General features: G+C 43.7%; 1 protein-coding gene across 3 annotated transcripts in view; it reads right to left on the reverse strand.

Annotated features, from left to right (window-relative positions):
* Positions 1–7042: 7042 nt before the first annotated feature.
* Positions 7043–21312, reverse strand: part of DLG4 (discs large MAGUK scaffold protein 4) — a 740755-nt gene continuing 726485 nt past the window's right edge. For all 3 annotated transcript variants that reach the window (XM_078671185.1, XM_078671184.1, XM_078671186.1), the window contains 5 exons: positions 20874–20975; positions 18953–19125; positions 16985–17094; positions 11805–11896; positions 7043–10089 (listed from right to left, as the gene is read on the reverse strand). In XM_078671185.1, the coding sequence (XP_078527311.1) occupies positions 9983–10089; positions 11805–11896; positions 16985–17094; positions 18953–19125; positions 20874–20975 (584 nt within the window). In that variant the 3' untranslated portion in view covers positions 7043–9982. The remainder of the gene's footprint in view (positions 10090–11804; positions 11897–16984; positions 17095–18952; positions 19126–20873; positions 20976–21312) is intronic.

Here is a 21312-nt window from a genome sequence, read left to right on the forward strand (position 1 = left end):
AATAATAAAGAAATTTATAAAGCGCATGGTTATGCCATCTCGGCGTGTCCCCGCGCTGGGTGAGATGGAGGTGACATTAACCACAACTGAGGACAACTTCATACTAGCCGGAAAATAGATATGTTTTAAGCAGCTTTCTAAATTTCAGTTCAGAGCTTTCCAACCTAAGTTTTAGAGGGAGCTTATTCCAGTTCGGACCCTGAAAGAACGACTCCCCATTCTGGCCTTCTTTACCTTAGGAATTTCCAACAGCCCATTCCCACTAGATCTAGGAGACCTCCTTGGCACATATCTCGTGACCAAGTCGCTTTATTTCCTAGAACCAAGCAAGCCTGGCAGAGGTAAGTGATACATACCTTGCAGTAAATACACAGTTGTAACACAGTTTGGATTGCAATTGTAAATGTACTTTAATTTGATTATAGTAGTGTTACTAATAATGCAATGCTTCTCAGAATACAGTACATATACTTTGTATAGCATTTTTAGTAAAATTACAGCTAAGTTACTTTTCAGATTATTTTTCTTACACAGTGTAATATACCTGGATACTACACTGGGACATTTCCTGTAAAAAGGTAAGTAAAATCGTTTTTGTTAGTTAGTACAATTTTAAAGAATTGTTTTAGGTTTTCCAACTCCACACTTCCAACTTTTCATAGAAAAACAGTCAATGTTTGCCTATGGAGGAAAATAGTATTATCGGTTTAAAGGTAAGTTCTTTGTTGTGGGAGTTGGTGTTCTGGGGTTAGACTCAGGTCCCCCCTCCCCCCAGGGTCAAGGATGCACTCTTGCTACACCCTCAGTGGCACTAGGGCGGCCGGGTGCAGAGTGCTGAGTCCTAATGTTATCCAATGGGGAATAGGGGGCCTTCGGTTGGTGGCTGCTGACGAGCAGGCCACTGGGTTGTGGGAGTAAAGCTCCTGGACTTAAGCTCAGGGCAAATGGGGGTTTAGGCCAACACAAAAGTTGCACCCTCAGCTACACTGGGGCGGCCGGATGCAGAGTGCTGTTTTGGCGTCACAAGCCCTGTAGCTTTTAATGGGGAGTCTTTGGTTTGCAAAAGCACTGCAAGCTCGGGGACTAAGGACTTCTGGGTGCGACCACTACTTGGAGAGGTAAGTTGAGATATTGGGGGATGGTTAGACACTGTTGGTTGGACCACCCAAGGCAGTGGGGTGTTGGGTGCAGGGGTGCCTTTTAGGGTCGGATCTTCTTACCAGCTCCTGGTTGCGGTTGTGGGGACCTTCCGGTTTGGTGCTGCAGGCGTTGGCTGGAGGCTTAAGGCAGGTCAGGTGTCGCCGGATCTTGGATCAGGATAGCCGGCGGGACCTCCTCTTGGTGTTGGGCCACTCGAACTCAGGCTGTGGACGTCGGGTCCAGAGTAGGGCAGACCGAGGGATCCTTGCAAAACCGGAGTCTGTTGTTTGAACAAATCCGGTGTTCACAGGAGACATAGGGCCAGATGTAGGTGGCCAATTACCGGTCGGTAACGGCCGAATTCGGCCGTTACCGACCGGTAATTGGATTTTGAGATGTAGGGGGGAAAAAACAGGCATTTTCGGTAATTTTACCGAATCGGTAAATATACTGGTTGGTAAAATTACCGAAAATGCATTTTCGGTATGTAGGTGCCAAGTTGCACATTGACACAGGGCTTTGAAAATCGGTATTTTACCATGCAATACAATTGCATGGTAAAATACCGATGCAGGTGTACATGCACATCTGTGCATGTACACCTGTGCCACATGGCACACAAGCCTAAAACAGGGGTGCCAGAGGGTGTCAAAGTGACACCCCCTGCACCCTTGCTAAAATCGGTATTTACCGATTCTGTAATTACAGAATCGGTATTGCCCATTGATTCCTATGGGCTTCACAGCCCATACGAATCAATAGGAAATACCGATTCGGTATTTCCAGATTCGGTAAATACCGAATCTTAACGATTCGGTATTTCCACATCTGGAAATACCTACATCTCCCCCCTTCATATTTACCACTTCTTAAATACCGAATCGGTAAAATTCGGTATTTAAGAGGTGGTAAAAATGAATTACCTACATCTGGCCCATAGTCTTTGGGATTGAAGGCAGGCAGGTCCTCCGGGTTTGTAGAGGTTGCTGGCTGCAAAACACACTGGGATTTTGCTGAGGCAGGTTTGAGGTTGGGACAGGCCAGTTGGGCTGGGGCCAAGTCAGTGGGCGTACTCCTCTTGATAGCTTCAGCATGGCTGTTAGGTTCCTTCTTCTTTTCTTTCAGGTTTTTGTCTTAGGAAGCAAGTTTCAGGGGTGCCCCTAAATACTAGATTTAGGGGTGTTACAGGTAGGTAAAAGGTTGGGACCAATGGGTCCCTTCCCTCGGGTGGGTACACCCCCTATCATGCCACCCTCCATTGGGACGGGGGCATAAGCCTTTCCCTGGTTGACTGGGTCTTCCCATCTGCAAGATGGTGGGGACTGAATTGTGCTTTATATCGCCTCCCCCACCTGAGGGGTAGAGTTGGAAGAGGTGGGCACACCTCTCTGGTGGTGGCAGCTGGAAGCAGCCACACAGCCTGGACACCAGTGGTAGGTTAGTTTTCAAGGGGCATCTCTAAGATGGCCTCTGTGTGCATTTCCCATTAAATCCCACACTGGCATCAGTGTGGGTTTAATGTGCTGAGAGGTTTGATACCAAACTTCTCAGTTTTCCATGTAGCCATTTTGGTGCTGTGAAGTTCGTATTGACAACTCCCAGTACCATATACTCTTAATGGCAGCACTGCACTTACAATGCCCAAGAATGGACTTACACACTGTAGGGGTACAGGGCTCATGCACCTGTACCCTCACCACTGGTATAGTGTACCCAGCTAGAGGGGTGACTGACGTATGCCCGGGAAGTGGGTTGTAGGCATGGCACACAGAGATGTGTGCCATGTCGACTCTTCACTTTGTTCTGCACCAAAACACGCAGCCAGCAAAGGCAGTGTGTGAGTGTAAAGGTACAGGACCTCTAAGGGAGGCACAATAAGTGCTGCAGCTCTTAGAGGCCGTCCCTGCTCACGGTGCCCTGTGGTACCATTTACCAGGGGCTGGCCTGTGGCCAGAGATGCCAATTGGATTTGGGCTTCGATGCACTTTTAGGGAAAGAACACAGGCCCTGGGTACCTGGTTAGCAGGAGCCCAGGGCACACTCAGTCAAAGCACATCAGCAGTTCAGCAAAAAGTGAGGGCAACCATGCAAAAAGAGGGCACTTTCTCATACCTATTATCCACCAAAAAGCCAAGATTTTTTTAACACTCTCTTAGGACAAGGCACTGGACCCAATTCTTTTGGACACCAATCTTCTGAGCAGAATTCCTGCATTTTTTCAAACAGGAAGATTTCAGTCTTTGCTCAGTTGCAGACAGATGAAACTCATCCAAGCTGCCACCGTTCTCATACCCATAATTAATCTAACTTTGGAAGTCACCAGATCTTGCCCAAATGAATTTAACAATTGGGTGTCGTCCGCATAGGATATTATTTTGAAACCACATGCCTTAACAATCTTTGCAAGCGGGACCACATAAATATTGAAGAGGGTAGGGCTCGGGGCAGAGCCTTGATGGAACCCCCCTAATCAATAGTTACTGTTCTAGATCTGAAGTGGTGGATTGAGACCACTTAGGATCTCCCAGCCAGGAAGTCCTTAAGCCAAGCTAAGGCCTTCCCGCATACGCCTATCTCATACAGTCTCTGAAAGAAAAAAATATATTCATCTGTTTATTGGAATTTGTTAACTTGAATTGTTTATTGGAATTGTTAACCTTTTTTAAATTATTAGGTGAATGTTAACATTTGAAACGAAGTCTAAAATCAATACTCAAGGGATCCTATCTTTTAATAAATTTGGAAAGAAAAACATTTGTATACCAATTGGCTCTTCTTTGTATTATGTTTTTAATTAGTTAAATGAATACCTTCATGGGGTTTAAATCATTTTTCATCTTATGGTCATAGTTTGAGACATAACTAAATAAACATTATTCACAAATAAGCATATTAATAAAATGAAACTAAATAAAGGTCAGTAACTTTTACCTAACCTTAAAGCTACTCCAGCCCCTAAATTAATTTAAATGTAATAATATAAAAAAAGAACCTCAATTATATTACAGTTAATTCAGGTAAAAAAAAAAACTAACACACCCTAATGCAGTAGTGGTAGTTGTGATGTAGCGTTATCTGGATGTAGTGGTTTTGAGGTATTAATAAACTAAATATCTGGACCTTAGTTACCAGAATCTTATGTCGCATATTTCGGTGTCACTGTCATTTGGCACCAGGACAGCTATGGATTTGGTCTTTAGAACTGTATCAGGGCAGATGGCAGAGTGAGGTCTCTTGCTCATCTATCTAGAAGTCTCAATGGTGTATATTTTATGCTTCATCAAGAAAACTGTGGCATTTGTCCTTAATAGTACGTTGGAGCTAGCTACAATAGTATTTTGTTACACAAGGGAACCCAAGGAAGCAATATGCTAGGGACCTTAGGGAATTATATCTTTCCACTGTCCTGTGCAAAAATAGCTACAATAGTAGGCATGGGAAAAACCAGGGGCCTCATTTATGAGGCCTTGCGTCAGTTTTACGCTTCCGATGTGTCACTTTTTGTGACGCATCGGCGGCGTAACACATGCCTCCTGTTGCGCACTATTTACAAAGTGACGCAACTAAGCAGATGCATCACTTTGTAAACCCCTGTGCTACATTATACCTGCGTCAGGTGTAAGGTATGGGGGGGGCGTTCCCCCGCAAAATGCCTCGTAGAAGTGACGCAGTGAAATCTATGAGATTTCACTGCGTCACTTCTAGGACGCCGTTGCGTCAAAATCTTACGCCTGCCTCACAGCAGGCGTAAGACTGACGCAGGCCCTTTCACATGGGGCTTGCCCTATGTGATAGGACGCATTGCTGGAGTTGCGTCACTTTTGTGACACACTCCAGCAATGCGTCACTTTTGCGCCATACAGATACGTCAGAAATACTGATTTATCTGTAACGCCTTGCGACATGATGCGTCATACAGTAAATATGACGCATCAGGTATGTCACAAGGAGTGCGCACTGAGAAGTGACGCATCGCTGCTTTCACGCAGCGATGCGTCATTTCTCATAAATGAGGCCCCAGATATCATCCCAAGAAGTGTCCTTACTAGAACCCAGTTGGCGCGGAGATGCCTCTCCTGAGCCGTACAGTTCATCGGTGCACAAGTTGGCTCCTCAAAGGGACTATACGAAAGAGGCACGATTCAGCCTGGGAACTCTAGGGCAAATGGAAACCACAGAGAGGCGCTCGCACGTGTAGCCTGCTCCTCAGTGTCTCATATCAAAAAGAATTGTTACTTTCTCACTCATGTTCGCCAAAGCACAAACCAGAGATTTTGTGAGTCAGCAAAGCAGATATCAAGCAGAAAGAAAAGCCCATAGATGCATAAACAAAACTTTTTTAAAAGGAGTGTACAAGATGTCATGCTCCAGCTTTGCATATCTCTTGTAGTGGTACTGAAGGTGTGCTTTTGGCCCACGCCTACCCTGCTTTCCTGTTAACGCCTTCAGGTAGCTTTTACAATCCCTCGTGCTCATCTTGTTTCAGAGTCTGCGTCAATCTTAGCCTTGTGATCAAATGCAACAAACAGAGGCACACACTTCGCCAATTTATTAGTGTAACAAAGTTTTTTTCTTACCCTGCGTATGTAAATTCTTTCCTACCAATTGTTTGGTTAAGGTGGAAATAACTAGGCAATCATCAGTGGGATGTAACAGGTAGAGGCAATCCATTTCTCACAGCCTCAGTCATCTTGTTCGTGACACAGACCTCTCGTTCGGGCAATATGCACAGTAGCCCTAGTACACAGAATGCCATGATCATCCTCAAAATGCACAATTTCCTTCTTTTTTTTTGCTGTCCAATGCATGAACGTGTGGTTGGGCCTACTTGATGGTGAAAAGGTGATATTGAGTGTTGATGTAGAGCCTTCTTCAAACAACCGGGCTTCTTTCAAGGCCGAAGTGCAAATGTCAGAACGCCTCTTGAAATAAGCCTTCCGTGGTCTTGGGTTTTGACGCTTTCAAGGGTCACGGTGTCTTACATACTTACCGTTTCTCTAACCTGTTTGTTTCCATGAGTGAAATATTGGTGACTACAGAAATAACTGGCTGTACCCCCACCCCAACCTCCACACTGCCCTGCTGAGGCTCCTCTGGGAACTATTGCACTTCACTGTTATTCTTCACCAGCTCTCTCTCTAAAGAGGTGCTGGTAAAATAAATGCCAATTCTATAATCATTTTATAGATTTTGCAAGTTCCTTAGGAGTAGGGTGGGTGGGTGGGTGTGTGTGTGTGTTTTTTGGGGGTAACACCCTATCTGCCTCTGGGCTTGCTTCAGTGTAAGTATAGTATTACCAATATTTCCAGGACTCTATTTCATCCCACGTTTTTGTTATCGGAGATGTGGTAACGCGAGTAGTCACATTTTGTTTTTTCCTTACGCTCAGTGATGCTGAAAAGCGCAGTCTGCGAATACTCATTTTGTTTTTGTACATAACAAAGTTGGAAGGTGGTACACACACCTCAACGTGATGAGCAGAGCCCCTTTTTCGGTTGGTTTGAGTTTCCTACATTGTAGGATTCACTTGCAGTTGGTTGGTTTGGCAACGCGTCCTTTCCAGGAGCCATTTGCAATACTGGTGCACAAGAACAGTATTGTATTGTTGGTCATCTGAATATTGTACAACATATACCATAATGCTATTTGCACACAAACTACTAATGCACCAGCACAAGGGAAGGATATTTCTGCAAGCAACATAGTATTGGATAGAGGCATACAAGCTTAGCGATGACCCCCCCCACTCCTCACCATTTGTCCCAAACCATGAATCCTTTTATTATATCTCCTTCCCTCACTCACATTCCCTGGCTACCACCCTTCTGGTGATATCGCCCCACGGGATACAAGCGGCAACGTGCCCTGGGACCTGTTGGCATCAAGGAAACGAGGCATTCGGTACAGAATTAAATGTTTTATTTTTTTGGAGTAAAATAGTAAATTTCAATAAATTGTCACTAGATGTTTTTTCCACTCTTTTCTTCCTTCCGGTTGTTCCTCGTAACATCTTGGACTGTTTCCCTACCTTATACCTTCTTTTTTTCCTCATGCTCCTCTCCTTTTTCCTTTAATTTCTTCTGCCCTTCTTTAACTCACAATTTCATGTTTCTTTCTACTTTTTCTATTTTCTTCTTCTCCCTTCATTATCAGTTATTTCTTTTAGTATTCACTCTATTACTTTTTACTTTGTAGTGATTTTTTTATTCCCTTCTTTTCATTCCTTCATTGTCTTTGTCCTTCATCCCGTTCTCTTCTTTCCATCAACCTTTACGTTCTTTTTACCTATATGCACATTTTTGTCCCTTTCCTCTATATATATATATATATATATATATATTTTTGTTTACTTTTCCTTTGCATTTATACTTTGTTCTCTTTCTCTCAATCACTGCTTTGGTTTTGCCACTTTTTATTCCCTTTTTATTGGACTTAAGTAAAATTTTTACTCTCATACCATTTTTTCCTTTCTTGTTTTCTACATTTATTCATCCCCTCCATTTGCATATATTTTTCATTTCATCATCTTTCACATTCTTCTTTTCCTCTCCTCCATTTCATTTTCTCGTCTGACATTCTAATAAAGCCATTTGCCTCAACTCACCAGTTTTTTTCTTTCTAATTTTCATGGCCTCCTATTTTTCTTTATTTGTACTGTTCTGTGTTTTTGCTGGCTGCTTCATTTCTCTTTTTTCTTCCTATTTCCCCTAATTTTCTGAATTTCAACCATTTTACCTCTTTCTCTGAATTTTAGTCTTAAATTTGTTTTTCTCTTAGTTTCTTTGTTCTGTCTTGCCATTTTGTTCTTTTTGCTCCTAACTTTCTTAAACCATTGTATTCATTACACACCTTTAAGAGTTTTTCTCCAGTTTTTTCCTTTTGTTTTTCAGTTTTGCCATCTTTTCACTTTCCGTATTACCTCTTCTGTCACTTTTCCAATTCCTTCATTGCACATCGTCCCATTATTTTCCTTTTTGCTTTATATCTTAAATGGCTGTGCTCCTCTTTTCACCCCTAACTGCTGATTTTCTTTATCTCCTCCACTCTACACTCCTTGTGCAAAAAAAAAAATACGCTCACAGCTAGCGTCTGCCCCCAAGAGAACAGACGGCGGGGAGAAAACAAGGGTACGTATTTGTTTTGACAATCCACCCTCCACAACAAAACCAGCTTTTCCTGCAGGTACCCCCTTTTGTTTATTTACAAAAAAACGGAAAGCACGGATAAAACCACCCCCTCCCCTTCTTCGTACAATACATAGCTCTGTGACCGCAATACTTTCCATTACTCAAAATATTCACAAAACGGCTATATACTTTTTTTTTCTCCCAAAAAAATAATTTCCTAAATTGGTAAATGCATGTTTTTCAATTGTGGTGGGTTTTTTATCTTCTTAAAGCCACAGTTACTCATGTCCATGCACAAAGAAACTAGTTTAGATTTTGGGCACAGAAAGATGAAATTGTCCAAGGAATGTTTCCTCCCCCACCCTTTTCTCCCCCATCACCCCCAAAAAATGGTCCCATCATCGTCTGGAATTTTCTTCTTAGTTTTTCAAAAAGGCAGACAATGTTTCTGGCTTAGACCCCATGCTTTTTGTTTCCGAAAGCCCGCCCCTTTGAAAGAAAAAAATTAAAAACAGAAAAAAAATCTTAAAAAGATTCAACACGCAATAGCACTGAGGCAATATCCAACAAGAGACGTTTTTCCCATCGATGTTACCCCGCCCCAGAAAAAAAAATTGTTGAAAAAGCAAAACTCCATCAAAGCATTTTTCTTTCTTGAGTGTGTGTGAGAGTTGGGGCTGACTTGGGTTTCTCCTTCATTTCACCCATGAACCTCCAGAAGCAAACGCTGAATGGGTAACCCATTCCCACGAAACTGCAATTTCTGAAGGTTTTCTAAGCATATATTGTCCGAACATCAAAAGGTTCCAAGAGCTGGATGTCCTGGGATTGCTGAAGGCTCTGGCAAGTGCTTTCAAGTGCTGGAAGGGACTTCAAGTGCTGGATCCTTGGTAAAGATGCTGCCTGCACTCATCACTCAGCGCATTTGCCTCTTAGCGACTCTCTGGCGCAAATTCACAGTACCGCACAAGAATACACTTCTGCAAGTGCTCAGGTGCATCTCTCTCTTGCGGTCCTGTTATCCATTTCTGCAGTTGTTTGGAAGCACCGGTCTTGCTGTCAACATACTTCGTTGAGTCATGACATGGGGAGGTACCACCTTCACGGTCATGGTATTGGCTTCTGTACTAGGAGGGACCTTCCTTGCGGTGTGTGGGAGACCTTATTTTTTGTTGTCAAGCTGGTGCCAAAATAGAACTGTGGGATGTATTGACCGGCAAGGTGTGCTGCAGAAACTGCCCAGCCTTCTCATTAGTAGCCCTCAAAGATGAAAGAAAAATAAATATGAAAAAAACACTGCCAAGAAAGGAAAGACCTACGAAATAAAACCACACCTCCAGTTCTTGAAGACATCATCTTGTAGAAAGTGTCATTTTGTTTCTTAGTTCCCACTGACACACACACGTTTCCGTAACAATAATTTTGTCTGATGATTTTTGTTGTCTGTTTTTTTTCTGTTTTGCTGTCAAAGGAGGCGGCATGCAGGGAGAACGAGAGGAACGCAGGAGGGGGAGGAGAGAGCGGTAGACAAAGCGGCTACAAGTCTTTTTTTTGGAGCAGACTGGTGGGTGGTTAAAGTTGAAGCAGGGCTGGAGGAAAAATAATCGGAAAAAGATGGGACATCCCCCGCCGCCCTTGTCGGGGCACCATTGAGCTTTTGAGTCTTTACAGTGGCTGCAGACAGGCCGATGCACGGCCCAGGGTTGTTCAAAGTCTTAGAGTCTCTCGCGGGCAGGCACCCATATGTAAGGGCCCGACAGCTCTTCGATCACTCGCTTCACCTTATGGTAAACTTCTTCGAAGCTGTCGCCCTCAACGACCGCTGTAAAAGCAAGAGAAGTCACGATTAAAGGCGGGGGATGATTTTTGCTGTATTGTGTGTACACAGTGACCCATTCATTTGAGGGAGTTCTGACAAGTGCAGATGACACTAGCTCAAATTATGGGGGAACCTGGACTATGCTTTTGTTGACCACCTCTTTTGTAACTGGCACAAGGCTCAAGTTGGACCTCTGGCCTGACTGATTATCTATTCATTTCATGTTTATGAAGGGTCCCAGTGTTCAAACTTCCTGAAGTTGAGGAAACTTAAAGTTGCTCATCTTTCACTCCCACAAATTTGTTGTGACCTGTACAAACCCGAATTTTAAGTATTTTGTTCTGCAAAATATTTACTCTTTAGTGAAAGGTGCATTTTTCTCCTCTCCCCATGGAATGCCACTTAACAACTTCTGCAACTTACATTTTCACAAGGCCATGGTCTCTAAATTCCTGTATAATTTCCAACTCACTAAAAACTAAAAAATAGTTTTAAAACTATAAAACTGGAGCTTCTTTATTTAACAAAAGCTTACAAATCCAGTGGGGGGAAAAAGCAATTTTCATGGGTATTTTTGGAAAGAGCTACAGCCAAAATGGCTAAACGAATTTATACCAAATTTGGGAGAAAGCTAGATAGATATGGGCCCAGAAAGTGTTCTTTTTGTAATTTGATGTGAATCCATAAGTAGTGTTTGAGAAATTAAGCCTAAAAATCTTTGTACATATGGACGGTTGGGTTCGCAAGCGGCTTGCATGACTTATGCAGTTGCGCAAAATAAAAAACAAATAGAGCCATTTGATTGGCTGAGGGAACTTTTTTCCCCCATCCACATCCTCTTCCCAGTGTGAGCTCACGCTTTGATTGGCTGGCTGCAACACGAAGAGGAATGTTGAAGCTGCCATTTCAGGACACTTGGAAATCCCATCTACATGCAACAAACTTCTTGCAATGCCCTAGTTTGAGTTTGCATTTAAAATGTTTTGTAAATGATTTTTCTTATCAATGAAAGGATTTCAGTGCAAGATTCTAAAAAGGCCGACTCATATATGGGTAGGGAATGCCTACCGTTTTTGAACACTAATTCTTTATCTTTTTTTTGTGTTGATTGTTGTCAGTCAAATACTTCTAGAAATGACAATTTACCAAATGTGTAGGGAGGCAAGATCTGCTGAAAAGTGAATCATGTAAAATATGTTTTGTTTATTAGTTTCCCAGCAGATTGAAACTGAGGATAAAGCCACCCAGGCCCACTCTGGTGTCAAACTAGAAAAAAATGGGTGCGGTTTTTGTTCGAAACCAGAAAAAAAGCCTGCTTCCCAATGGTTCGTAGACTACTACAGCGGTCTACACCCTTTTTTGGAAATGTGGACCACATTAAAAACTGCAGATTTGCAGGATTCATATCTGCATACCAAGAGAGGAAACACATTATTTTGCCTAGGCCTGGTCCCACTGCTGAGTTCTCTGAAACCAGTTAGACCTCTGCTCAGGAGCAATGTCCTTACCAGAAGCTCTCAGCAGCTAGACAACCTCAGAATAAATGAAATGTGGTTGCAACTGAGATGTGCAGCTGCCCCCCCCCTAATCTTCTTAAATATTATTGTCCTCTTGCCACTACAGCATCTTTCTTTCCCAGGAATGTAACTAGGAGATGGGCCTTCAACTTCAGCACTGCTAAGGCCTCTAAAAGGGGGCGGTGGCTGCAGACCACTGACCTGAGAAACATTCGGTGAACTCCTGCTCCAGTTTGTTGGCTCTGTCGAAGGCTTTCCGCGCCTGCTCCTCTGTTATTCGCTTGTTAATTTCTCTGCGTGGAAGAGGAAAATAAAATTAAACAGTGCACGTGTATACCTAAAAAAAAAAACCCTTGCAAATGTTATGAATTTGGCATTTTTTTAAATATACTATATATCATTGCTATCACTGCAGATCTAACAGCGAGTCCACAAATCCAAAATGGCTGACATTTCAAAAAGACTTGCGCATTGTCGGCCAATCAGAGTTAAGGATCCTGATCTGAAATTTCTCAAAAAAGAAATAGACAGGATTTTTACCATTCCGAAACAGGCCCTTCCCTGAGGGAAGGAAGCTCTAACAGATTTGGTGTTGAACTGTGCACCCTTGTTTCCTGTGTGAATAACAAATTCCCCTTGAGAAGTGTATGTAATATTTCCTTGTGGGCAACCGCATAACTTGGAATAAAGTTTTTTGTTTAAAAAGTTGGGTGTAGAATTTCAAAGCGAGACAGAGTTGTAACCCTTCAACAATTATCTCTTTTTATAATGGGGCCGGTGGCAGTAAAAATATTACAGGGTAGCTAACAAGTAAAAAGTAAACTTGGAACAGATCAAAGTAAAAAAAACATAAAGGGGATAATTCGAAACTTAATTCAAAATGTAAAAAATGATAAACAAAAACATCCCAAAACAATTGGCAGGTAAGTTGGAAAGTAGAAGGTAGTTCCTTTATACTGAAAAGATCAGTAGACAACCAGTTATGTGTAAGGATAACAATACTGCTAACATCTGTAACATCCCTTTCAATAATAATAGCTGCAGAAAACTACAATTGGTGGGTATTGCTTTGTACTCCTTGGGGTTCTAATTTTTTAAAAGGAGTCAGACAGCCCTTGTGCTGCATAGTCAACTAAGTTCTACTATGACTTAGGGATACCTCGAAAGACCAGTCAATTCCCCAATATAATAAAGAGCCCGCAGTCTGATTTAATTTTGTTTAAGCATTTTCCATCTGTGGTGTGTGTTTAGAACATTCTCCGCGATGCTGGAGTTGAACTTCTGCCACATTCTCTGTCATGGTTTGGACATTTTTCCACCCAATCGTCTGTGTATCATGGGAGGAGCATTTAGGTGGATGAAACCCCCTAGCACAAGGCTGAAATTCCCACCACCAACTGTATGGGCAAAGGGGCTGTGCCCCCAAACATACCTTGGCATCCTAACCTGCTGTGGAAGGATCCCAGCATGTTAGTAACCCCATGCCTTCCTACTGGTGAGAGTCTGCCACTCCTTCTATACACAGTCCCCATCACTGCTGCCCTCTGAAACAAGGCCTACTTCTTGAACAAAACCATAGCACTCTTAAATATTAGTCAAAATAGTCATTGGTCTCTTCCTAATAACAGGTAGCCCTGCAATCCTGCAGTTTGGAATCCCCAAGTGCAAGAATGACCCCATTATACACAAGTACTATTTATTTGGTACCAAATAGCAAGTAACAACAAGCATTTTCAAAGCCAATTACCATTTGTTTGGTACCAAATAGCAAGTAACAACAAGCATTGTCAAAGCCAATTGATCTGGGGTTAAAGTGCTAATGCATGCAGCACATCAGGCAGACCCACTGGAGGGAGCCGGAAAGAGTGATAGTTGTAGAATGATTCCCAATGAAGTTCAGTGCAAGCACTGGAAGCCGGACACACTCAAACAGCCAATGGCCTTTGGCTGAGAGATGAATAACTCACTAAGCTGAACCGAGAGATGATTGACAGTCTCAAGCCATTGGCTGTCAGAAGCTGATCAGAGAAAGCCAATGGCTAAAACGGGTGGACTCTGTGCATTATTAACAATAGGTCAGTTTGACAGATGAGCGCTCAACACCCACCTAGTATGTGTTTTCGGCAGACGCAACTGGACAGTTGTCACAAAGATATACGACAGGTTCCTTCTTCCCCCAAGTTAACAGATCATTAAGTAGTAGAGGATTTAATCACCGGTCAGTAGCATAATTTGACCAATAGTATCTTAAAAATTCAACTACATGAAGCTGCACAATTGTGAACCCCACCAGGGGGTGCTTGGCCATACCTTGTGTGGGTAAGGTCATTTTCATTTGCCATAATATTATTGCATTTCAGTTGGATAAGCAACTGCGTCCTGTTACCACTTGGCTCTCAGAGGTAGATAGGCCAAGTAAGGAAGCCTTACGCAAGGAGGTGGAGGAGTATAGAGGCTTAGAATACAGCAACACACAACAATAGGCTCTCAGGGCCAAATGTATCAAGGATAGGCGTCCCCTTTGCACCACTCAAGGCGATGCAGAAATTAGAATGAGATTTAGCAAGCTGCGCAGGGCCTCCTTGTGTGGCCCTGCATGGCTTGGCAAATCTGGGGTAACGCAAGGAAGCGTAAGTCACTGCCTGGCGTTACTCTATCTACCCTGGGAAGGCGTTCCATGGCTGCTCCCACACATTGACATATGGATTTTGGAGCATGGGTGCCCCTTCCTACACAAAATCAGTCCCAGTCTAGAAAGCAGGCACCCTTGCATCACTGCAAGGATAGGAAAGGAATGCCCCATATATTGTAAGATGTGGTGTTTTCCTGCTCTCTCTCTCTACTGGCAGCTCAGCAAGGGGGTCTTGCTGTGTTGCATTGCGTGAAAGTACGATACATCTGGCCCTCGTGCCAGGTGTAAGACTTTGTTTTAACATTCGGCCTTAAGGCCACTGTTTTCTAGTGCGGGATGCTTCAGTTTTCTCCAGTCTTCCATTAAGTGTTTGGGTCCTTTGCTAACTAACCAAATAGAGGTAAGGCTACTAGTACTCAGTTCTACTCCGATTAAGTCAACTGTTATGGTATAGAATAAAAGGTATTGTTCATTAAAGTAGTTAAGTGCATCTAGGTTAAAAGGGGAGACCTAAAACAAAGATCTCAGTGGAACCAAAGGTCAAGAACTACCGCCTATAAAACCACGTGACCTCCCTCAAGAAAGGTTTTGGGTGGTCCCTGTGGTTTCAGAGATAATATTGTAACAGGTTACCAATGCCCGGTTGCGGGGTACAGTACAATCTCTGGAGCCAACGTGAGGACCAAATGGGGTTTGCTGCGGAGACAGCTGACAAGGTAGAGGGACTTAATACTCCATGATCCTACAGAGAGAAGACGGTATATCAGCATCTGCCAGTTGTAATTGAGATTTCACAGTGGTTACTTCAGCCAAAAGGCCGGGATCCCTTGCCAGGGATGGAGGACCCACCATCTCCTGGTGCGACTGGATCCAACGCAATGTGCAGGCAGACACCCTGTGGGCATTAGGCAGGTCTGGGACAAAGCGGGCTCCCCCTTCTCGACGTCTAAAGAGAACAGAGCAGCTCCCCAGTCTGGCTGCAAGGAAGTATTATCCACTTGAAAGAGGTGACATCTCACCCCCTGTCGGGTGCACAGCATTAGTTTCCATTGCATCGCAATAATACCAACAACTTTAATTTTTTCTCTTACATCTTCACTGGAAGGATAAGGCTTGGATTAGCATTTCTGCACCATTAAGACAAAAGTGAAGATGTAAGCGCCTCTCTTGTGACTTGTCAAAAAACAGGATGAAATAATGAATTATTGGAATACGTTGAAAAATAAAAGGATTCAGCAAAGAGAAAAAATTAAAGTTGTTGGTATTATTGCGATGCAATGCAAACTAATGCTGTGCACCCGGCACAGGGTGAGATGTCGCCTCTTTCAAGTGGATGATTCATATTCACGTAGTTGGGGCTGACTACGTTTCCCAGGTAGCACGGGGAAAACAAGAACACCAAGGAACTAAGGAACACAGCCATTAAAAGAAAGGTGTGCACTCTGTCATTCTTTCAGTAAAATGCAAGGAAGGATTGCCATTTTCCACCCCTCATTTGGACCGACCCACTCTCCCCTGGGGCTGTGTGATGGCCTCAGGAATTTGTTTACCTGAGCAATGTCTACAATGTTTACAATAGTTTTTGGACATCATCTAACATCAGAACTGATTTTTAATGTTTTTATTAGTTTTTGTAAAATACATAATGCTTAGTAGGCATCCAAGAGTGTTTAGAGAAGGAGAAGAGGGAGAAAAAATTAGGTGCAGACAGGGATCATGCAAGACTGAGCAATGAAAGGACTCTGATGAAGCTACAGCAGACACTCGAGCTGGCTGTTGGTACTTGATGGATGGTGGAACTTGGAAGTTTGCCCTATAGGAGACAGACATCGAGAGGTGTATGGAGCACCGTCCCATCAAAAGTATAGAGGAAGATGTAGGTGTTCCATACCCTGCAAAGGGTTAGATGGCCACACTCCAGAGATTAGACTTTTAAACCTGCAGGCGCCTCCCATCAAACCTTCGGTGCTTGGCAGTCAGAACTAAATCTTCAACTCAGAACAATGGACTCCGATTTCATGGCCGTAACCTCAAAAATCTGATCCGCTCGACTCGGTTCACTAACATTTTGGTGATTTTTCCAACATGAAGAAAGTCAGCCTGACAAAACTTCATGTTGGAGAAATGCCAAACTGGCAAAATACATTTTCCATGAAAATAGTTCTGTTTGTATAAAAAGTACATATGACATGAGGCGAAAGGTAAGAAGATAACAGGAGGATTGTGTAGAGGATAGGAGTAATGTAGTTTGGGTAAGGGAAGTGGTAAAAGTAACATCTTGACAAAGGGGGTAAAGCCGTATGTTCATCAAACAATTTAAGAGCAGTATAAAGGGGGGGATTGTACCACCCTAAAAAAAAAAAAAAGATACAAATATTCCTTCAATAAAGGTTCAAACTGGTGAAAAAATTTATAAAAGGTTTGCTAGAAAAAAAAAAAAGTAGAACCATATTTATTAGACAGCCCATTCCTAGGCTCAAGCCTGTAACCAACCAATGGGACTGTCTGGTGTTTACGGTCATTGTTCGTTAATAGGGTGGAACCCAGACTTACCTCTCCCGGTGACCCCTGTCTCCTAGTCTTTCTCTAATTACCAACCACTGGGATTGCCACTGCCGACGCCGTTGTCAGTCAAGACACTCGTTGCGGATGGCATTAGTTGCTCGGTCGTGCACCCGGCGAGCAGATAAAGGTGCATCCACGAGACCTTGACTCACAAGTACAGGAAGGTACAAGAAGTGCTACTCACAAGATATTTTCAAGAGATTTCGGTCGGATGAAGACGGCAATGGGGTGGAGATGCGCAGCCTGGAGCCGTCTCACAGCATTCGCGGACACGTCCAAGATGCAGTGCTTGCCCTGGGTGTGGTAAATGAGGTTGTGGCGTTGGGGGGGGGGGGGTGTGGAGTCGATGAAGGGGGGAAAGTAGTGGGTAACGGGAGTCCCAGGAAGGAAAATGAAAGGGAAGGAATAAAAGATGGTGGAGTGGGTGGGGGGTGCAATGAAAGGACAAAGAACAATGTGTCAGAAAGCTCTGAAAAGATCACAAAGCATAAAACTCTTTCCTTAGGTCTGCCTTGTGCTTTAAGAGACGAGGAGCTGAAAAGTCAACAAAGTGACTGAACAGAAAGAGAGACCCAATCAATTTAGGGGGCACAACCGGATCCCCAAGAATTAGGCGTAACATTTCTCATCTTTCCTATCGTATCATTTTAAAAAATGGGGGAAATCAAATTCTCTGCAAAAGCCAGTCAACTTCTGAGTTCTCTGGCAGCTGGAACCATCCCTCACACTCACCTTGTGTTCTTTGGACTGGAAAAAGTCCCACCTTTGTACGAGTGTTTGAAAAAAAAATGCATTCAAGTTCATTATTCTTCTCTGCCTGATTTCTACCAGTGTAAAAAGGTTTGTGTGCTAAACTTTAGCGCCTAATCCCATGGCTGAGGGTGTAAAATATAACAGTGACCAGGTTTAAGACTAGTCCTCGGATAACGCAGCTGGCCAGAACCTCTCTTATGCCTTATACCACAACTCCTAAAACTGCACTCTTGACTTGCATTGCCTGGGGACACCAACGAGTGGACCCTGTGTGTGCTGGCATACCTCTCAGGTGACTTGTCTGAGCACAGCCTAATCTTTCTCTATCCTTCTGCTCTCACAACTTAATTTCAGTATTACTGAGTTTCCTTCCTTTGCTCCTCAGATTTCTTTATGCATATTCAATTTGGCCCCCCCTGCCAGGTCCTGGTTTGGTTTCTGCTCATTTATACTTCGCGGCTCCCCAGGTTTTCTTGAAGCAGATACTTTTCCCACTTTTTAAGGCTCTACTGTGGATATTCCCACTGCCAGTTAGGCACATTTGCTGGTGATTTTTCCACGCTTGCTTCCTGCGGAGCCCCTTTCCTCAGTTTTTAGACTTGTTAACTGTTCATTGGCCCTGACAGTGCCAATTCCTGTTCCTCTGAGTCACCTGCCCCTGGCATCCTTTTTCCTGCTCCTCCACCTTACTTGCTTTTGGTTCAGTTTTCCTTGTTCAGTGACCGCTTGCTGCAGTTCTACAAGCTTGCTTATTGCGGACACCCTTGCCTCTATTTTTAAAGTTTTGTTACTGTGGATTCCCTGTCCCCGGATTACTAATCTCTTTTGCTGCTGAGTCCCTTCCTCTAGTGCCCCGCGCTTGCTGCTGATTCTCTTTTCACTGCTCACCAGGCTTGCTGGCTTCTATGTTTTTTTCCTCAGCAGGCTCCGTAATTCCATTTTCTCTAGCTTCTGATTCTTCGACAGGTCTTGCGGTTGCTAATTCTCGCCTCTGTTCCAAGGTCTCATTTACTGTAGATTCTCATTATTCTATTATATACATAGCTTCTGAAACTCCCCATTGGATCACATGCTGGACTTCTTTTCTGCTGAATTCCTGCCCTGTGATACCAGTGGGGTACGAAACTTGAGGGGACCCCCCTGCAAAGTACATGGAGGAACCCCCCACAATCCGGACCCAGTCAGGAGATCTCAGGCCAGGGGCCCACCGCCCATGCACGGTGCCGGAGGGGGCCCCCCTGTAGCTCGGGTGCCCCCTTGCACCACGGAGGCTATTGTTACACCACTGTGCGATACCCTTATACTTTTGTTGCCGTCTGTCTTCCTCACAGGTGATGCTAGACACCACTTGCCCCGTACCCTTCCTCAAACAGCGCCCTCTGCTGTCCGAGTAGCTCACCTGTTCGGCCACTTCCCGTACAGACTGCACACTGGTCCCGTATAAGTGGCTATTGTACTGCCCGGCCTCGATGAATTTATGGCTCTGGATATCCTTTTCCATTTTCTCCCGGGATCCAACAAAGTGATAGTCTCTCCCGTCCACCTCGTATTCCCGCTTGGGTCTTGTGGTATCTGCAGCGAGTGTGACACACAATCATCAATAACAGCTATCGCAAACACTTGTAACAAAACCAATCGTGATTTTAATAATATTTTAAATTGACATCAAGAAATCCTTATTATTAGAATTATTAATTGAAAAATAAAAATATATCTATTTCGTTCTACCCTCCGAGTCCACTTGCAAAATTATATATATCTATTCATTTTTACTTAAAAGAATAGATTTCTGTTCATTTTTACTTCAATAAAATGGGTTTAGATTTATTTATTTTTTACTTTGGAAGTATTGTGGTTGCTCTAACCAACCAGGCCCAAATAGCTGGCACTGGCAGGAAGCAGGGACCAGTTGTACACGAAGGTCAAAAGAAGCAATGTTCCCTTGGTTTCACTAGGTACAGCTAAGGAGACTTGGATAGATTGTTTACTTACAAGTGTACACACAACGTGAACTACCAATGAACGGGAAACTCTTTACTTTATGATCACTGACTTTCCTCTGCCTCTGCAGCAACTCTGTTGTTTTCCTCTGTCGATGGTTAATAAGACATCCCGCCTCTTTCTGTTGCTAGTGCTTTCACGCTGAAAAATCTGGTGCTTTGGCTTGGGCTTGACAGACAAGCTTGGAGCTGCAAATGCTACCAAACAACATTTAACCCCAGCAACAACTGAAATAGCCACACAAGGAGAAAGGTGAAGCTTCTGTACATCAGAGATGTTGGAGCCTACAGAAGGTCTGAGTTTATAGAGTGTTTCCAACTTACATCAAACAAAGACTCCATCTCTGAAGATCTAGTCTACCACAATAACAAAGAGTCTGTCTTTGGGTTTGACAGACGGTACACCATCTGTAAGGACAATGGAGAACTTTACTTCTGCCATTCTAATGGACTAATGTCCGTCAAACTTGGCGATGACCACCAACCCCACCAGTCATCTCTGTACCTTGAAGGGAACAGCTGCCACGGCAGTTCCTTTCCAGGTAAAAAATGTGTATTCGTTGGCCACCCTCTGTTTTGTTGGCAGTTCCATCAAATCTTTAACATTTCTTTGAAAAACAAAAAATCAATTATCCCCTCACCTTGGGGGAGCTTTCTTCCAGGGTGTGGGGTACATTATTGTTTTTTATGGTCTCTTGCTGCTAGGTTTTTCCTGGCGGTGACAGACGGAAAAAAGGACATTACACAGTCCACCCTAAAAAAAGCGGGGAGTGTAATGCTATTACTCCACTGGCTCCTACCCTGTCGAGCCGTCGGAGAAAAGCTTTCCATTGATGGATCCAATGGGGTCCCAGCTGACAGAATCTTTACAGTACGGTACGCCTGTCTATAAATGAGGCAGAGGGAACGAGAGTTTGGAGGAAAGGGTACTCTGTTGTGTCTGCTACGGAGTACCCTCTCTGCCAGACTCTAAATCAGGTTCAAGGTCTCCTGAAAATGGACTGCAGGTGATGTTCTCAGAACATATCACTTAGCATCTGGAGAGGTGTGGTGCAGCGGCCAGGGCAGCTGACGTCGGAGCACAGGGCTCACGGTTCGATCCCCGGCTCCGGCGGCAGCTCAGCACCATGTGACTCTGGGCAATAGCTCACTTAATTTCCACAACGGCCCCCAGCACCTTGAGACCCGCACGGGTGAGTAGTTTGCGCTTTACAAATACGGATTTACATTTTACATCTGCACTCCCTGTCCAAAAACCTGCCTCCTATGGTATTCACCCTTCTCTCACACAGATGGTATATTAGCTCAAAATGAACTCACGTGGCACACAGGAGCCAAATTTGTCGGGGAACTCAGACAGGAGGTCGTCGTTCACTCTGTCCTTCGTGGGTCCGAGAATAATTATCGGTCGAGCATAATGAACTAAGGAAATATAAAGAAAGACAAAGCCATGTAAGGATATGGGATAAAAGATGAAAATACAAAGAAGGACCACAAGGGAATGTAAGGAGTGAGAAAAGACATGGGCAGAGGTGAAGAACAGGAGATGAAGAACAGGAGATGGTGCTGGAAACAAGGCAAGAAGGATAAAGAGAAGAGGCTAAAGACCGAGAAAGAGGGCACTAGACGAAGTGTAAAGGGAATGTGCAGACGCAGATGGATGAGATGTTCAGGAAAGGAGGAAGGCGGGAGGGTGATAGAAGAATGTGAAGAAGGACAATACGAAGCATTACAGGAAAAACAAGTATACAAAGAAGGC

The sequence above is a fragment of the Lissotriton helveticus genome, chromosome 12 (genome assembly GCF_964261635.1).
Source record: "Lissotriton helveticus chromosome 12, aLisHel1.1, whole genome shotgun sequence".
Taxonomy (NCBI): Eukaryota; Metazoa; Chordata; class Amphibia; order Caudata; family Salamandridae; genus Lissotriton; species Lissotriton helveticus.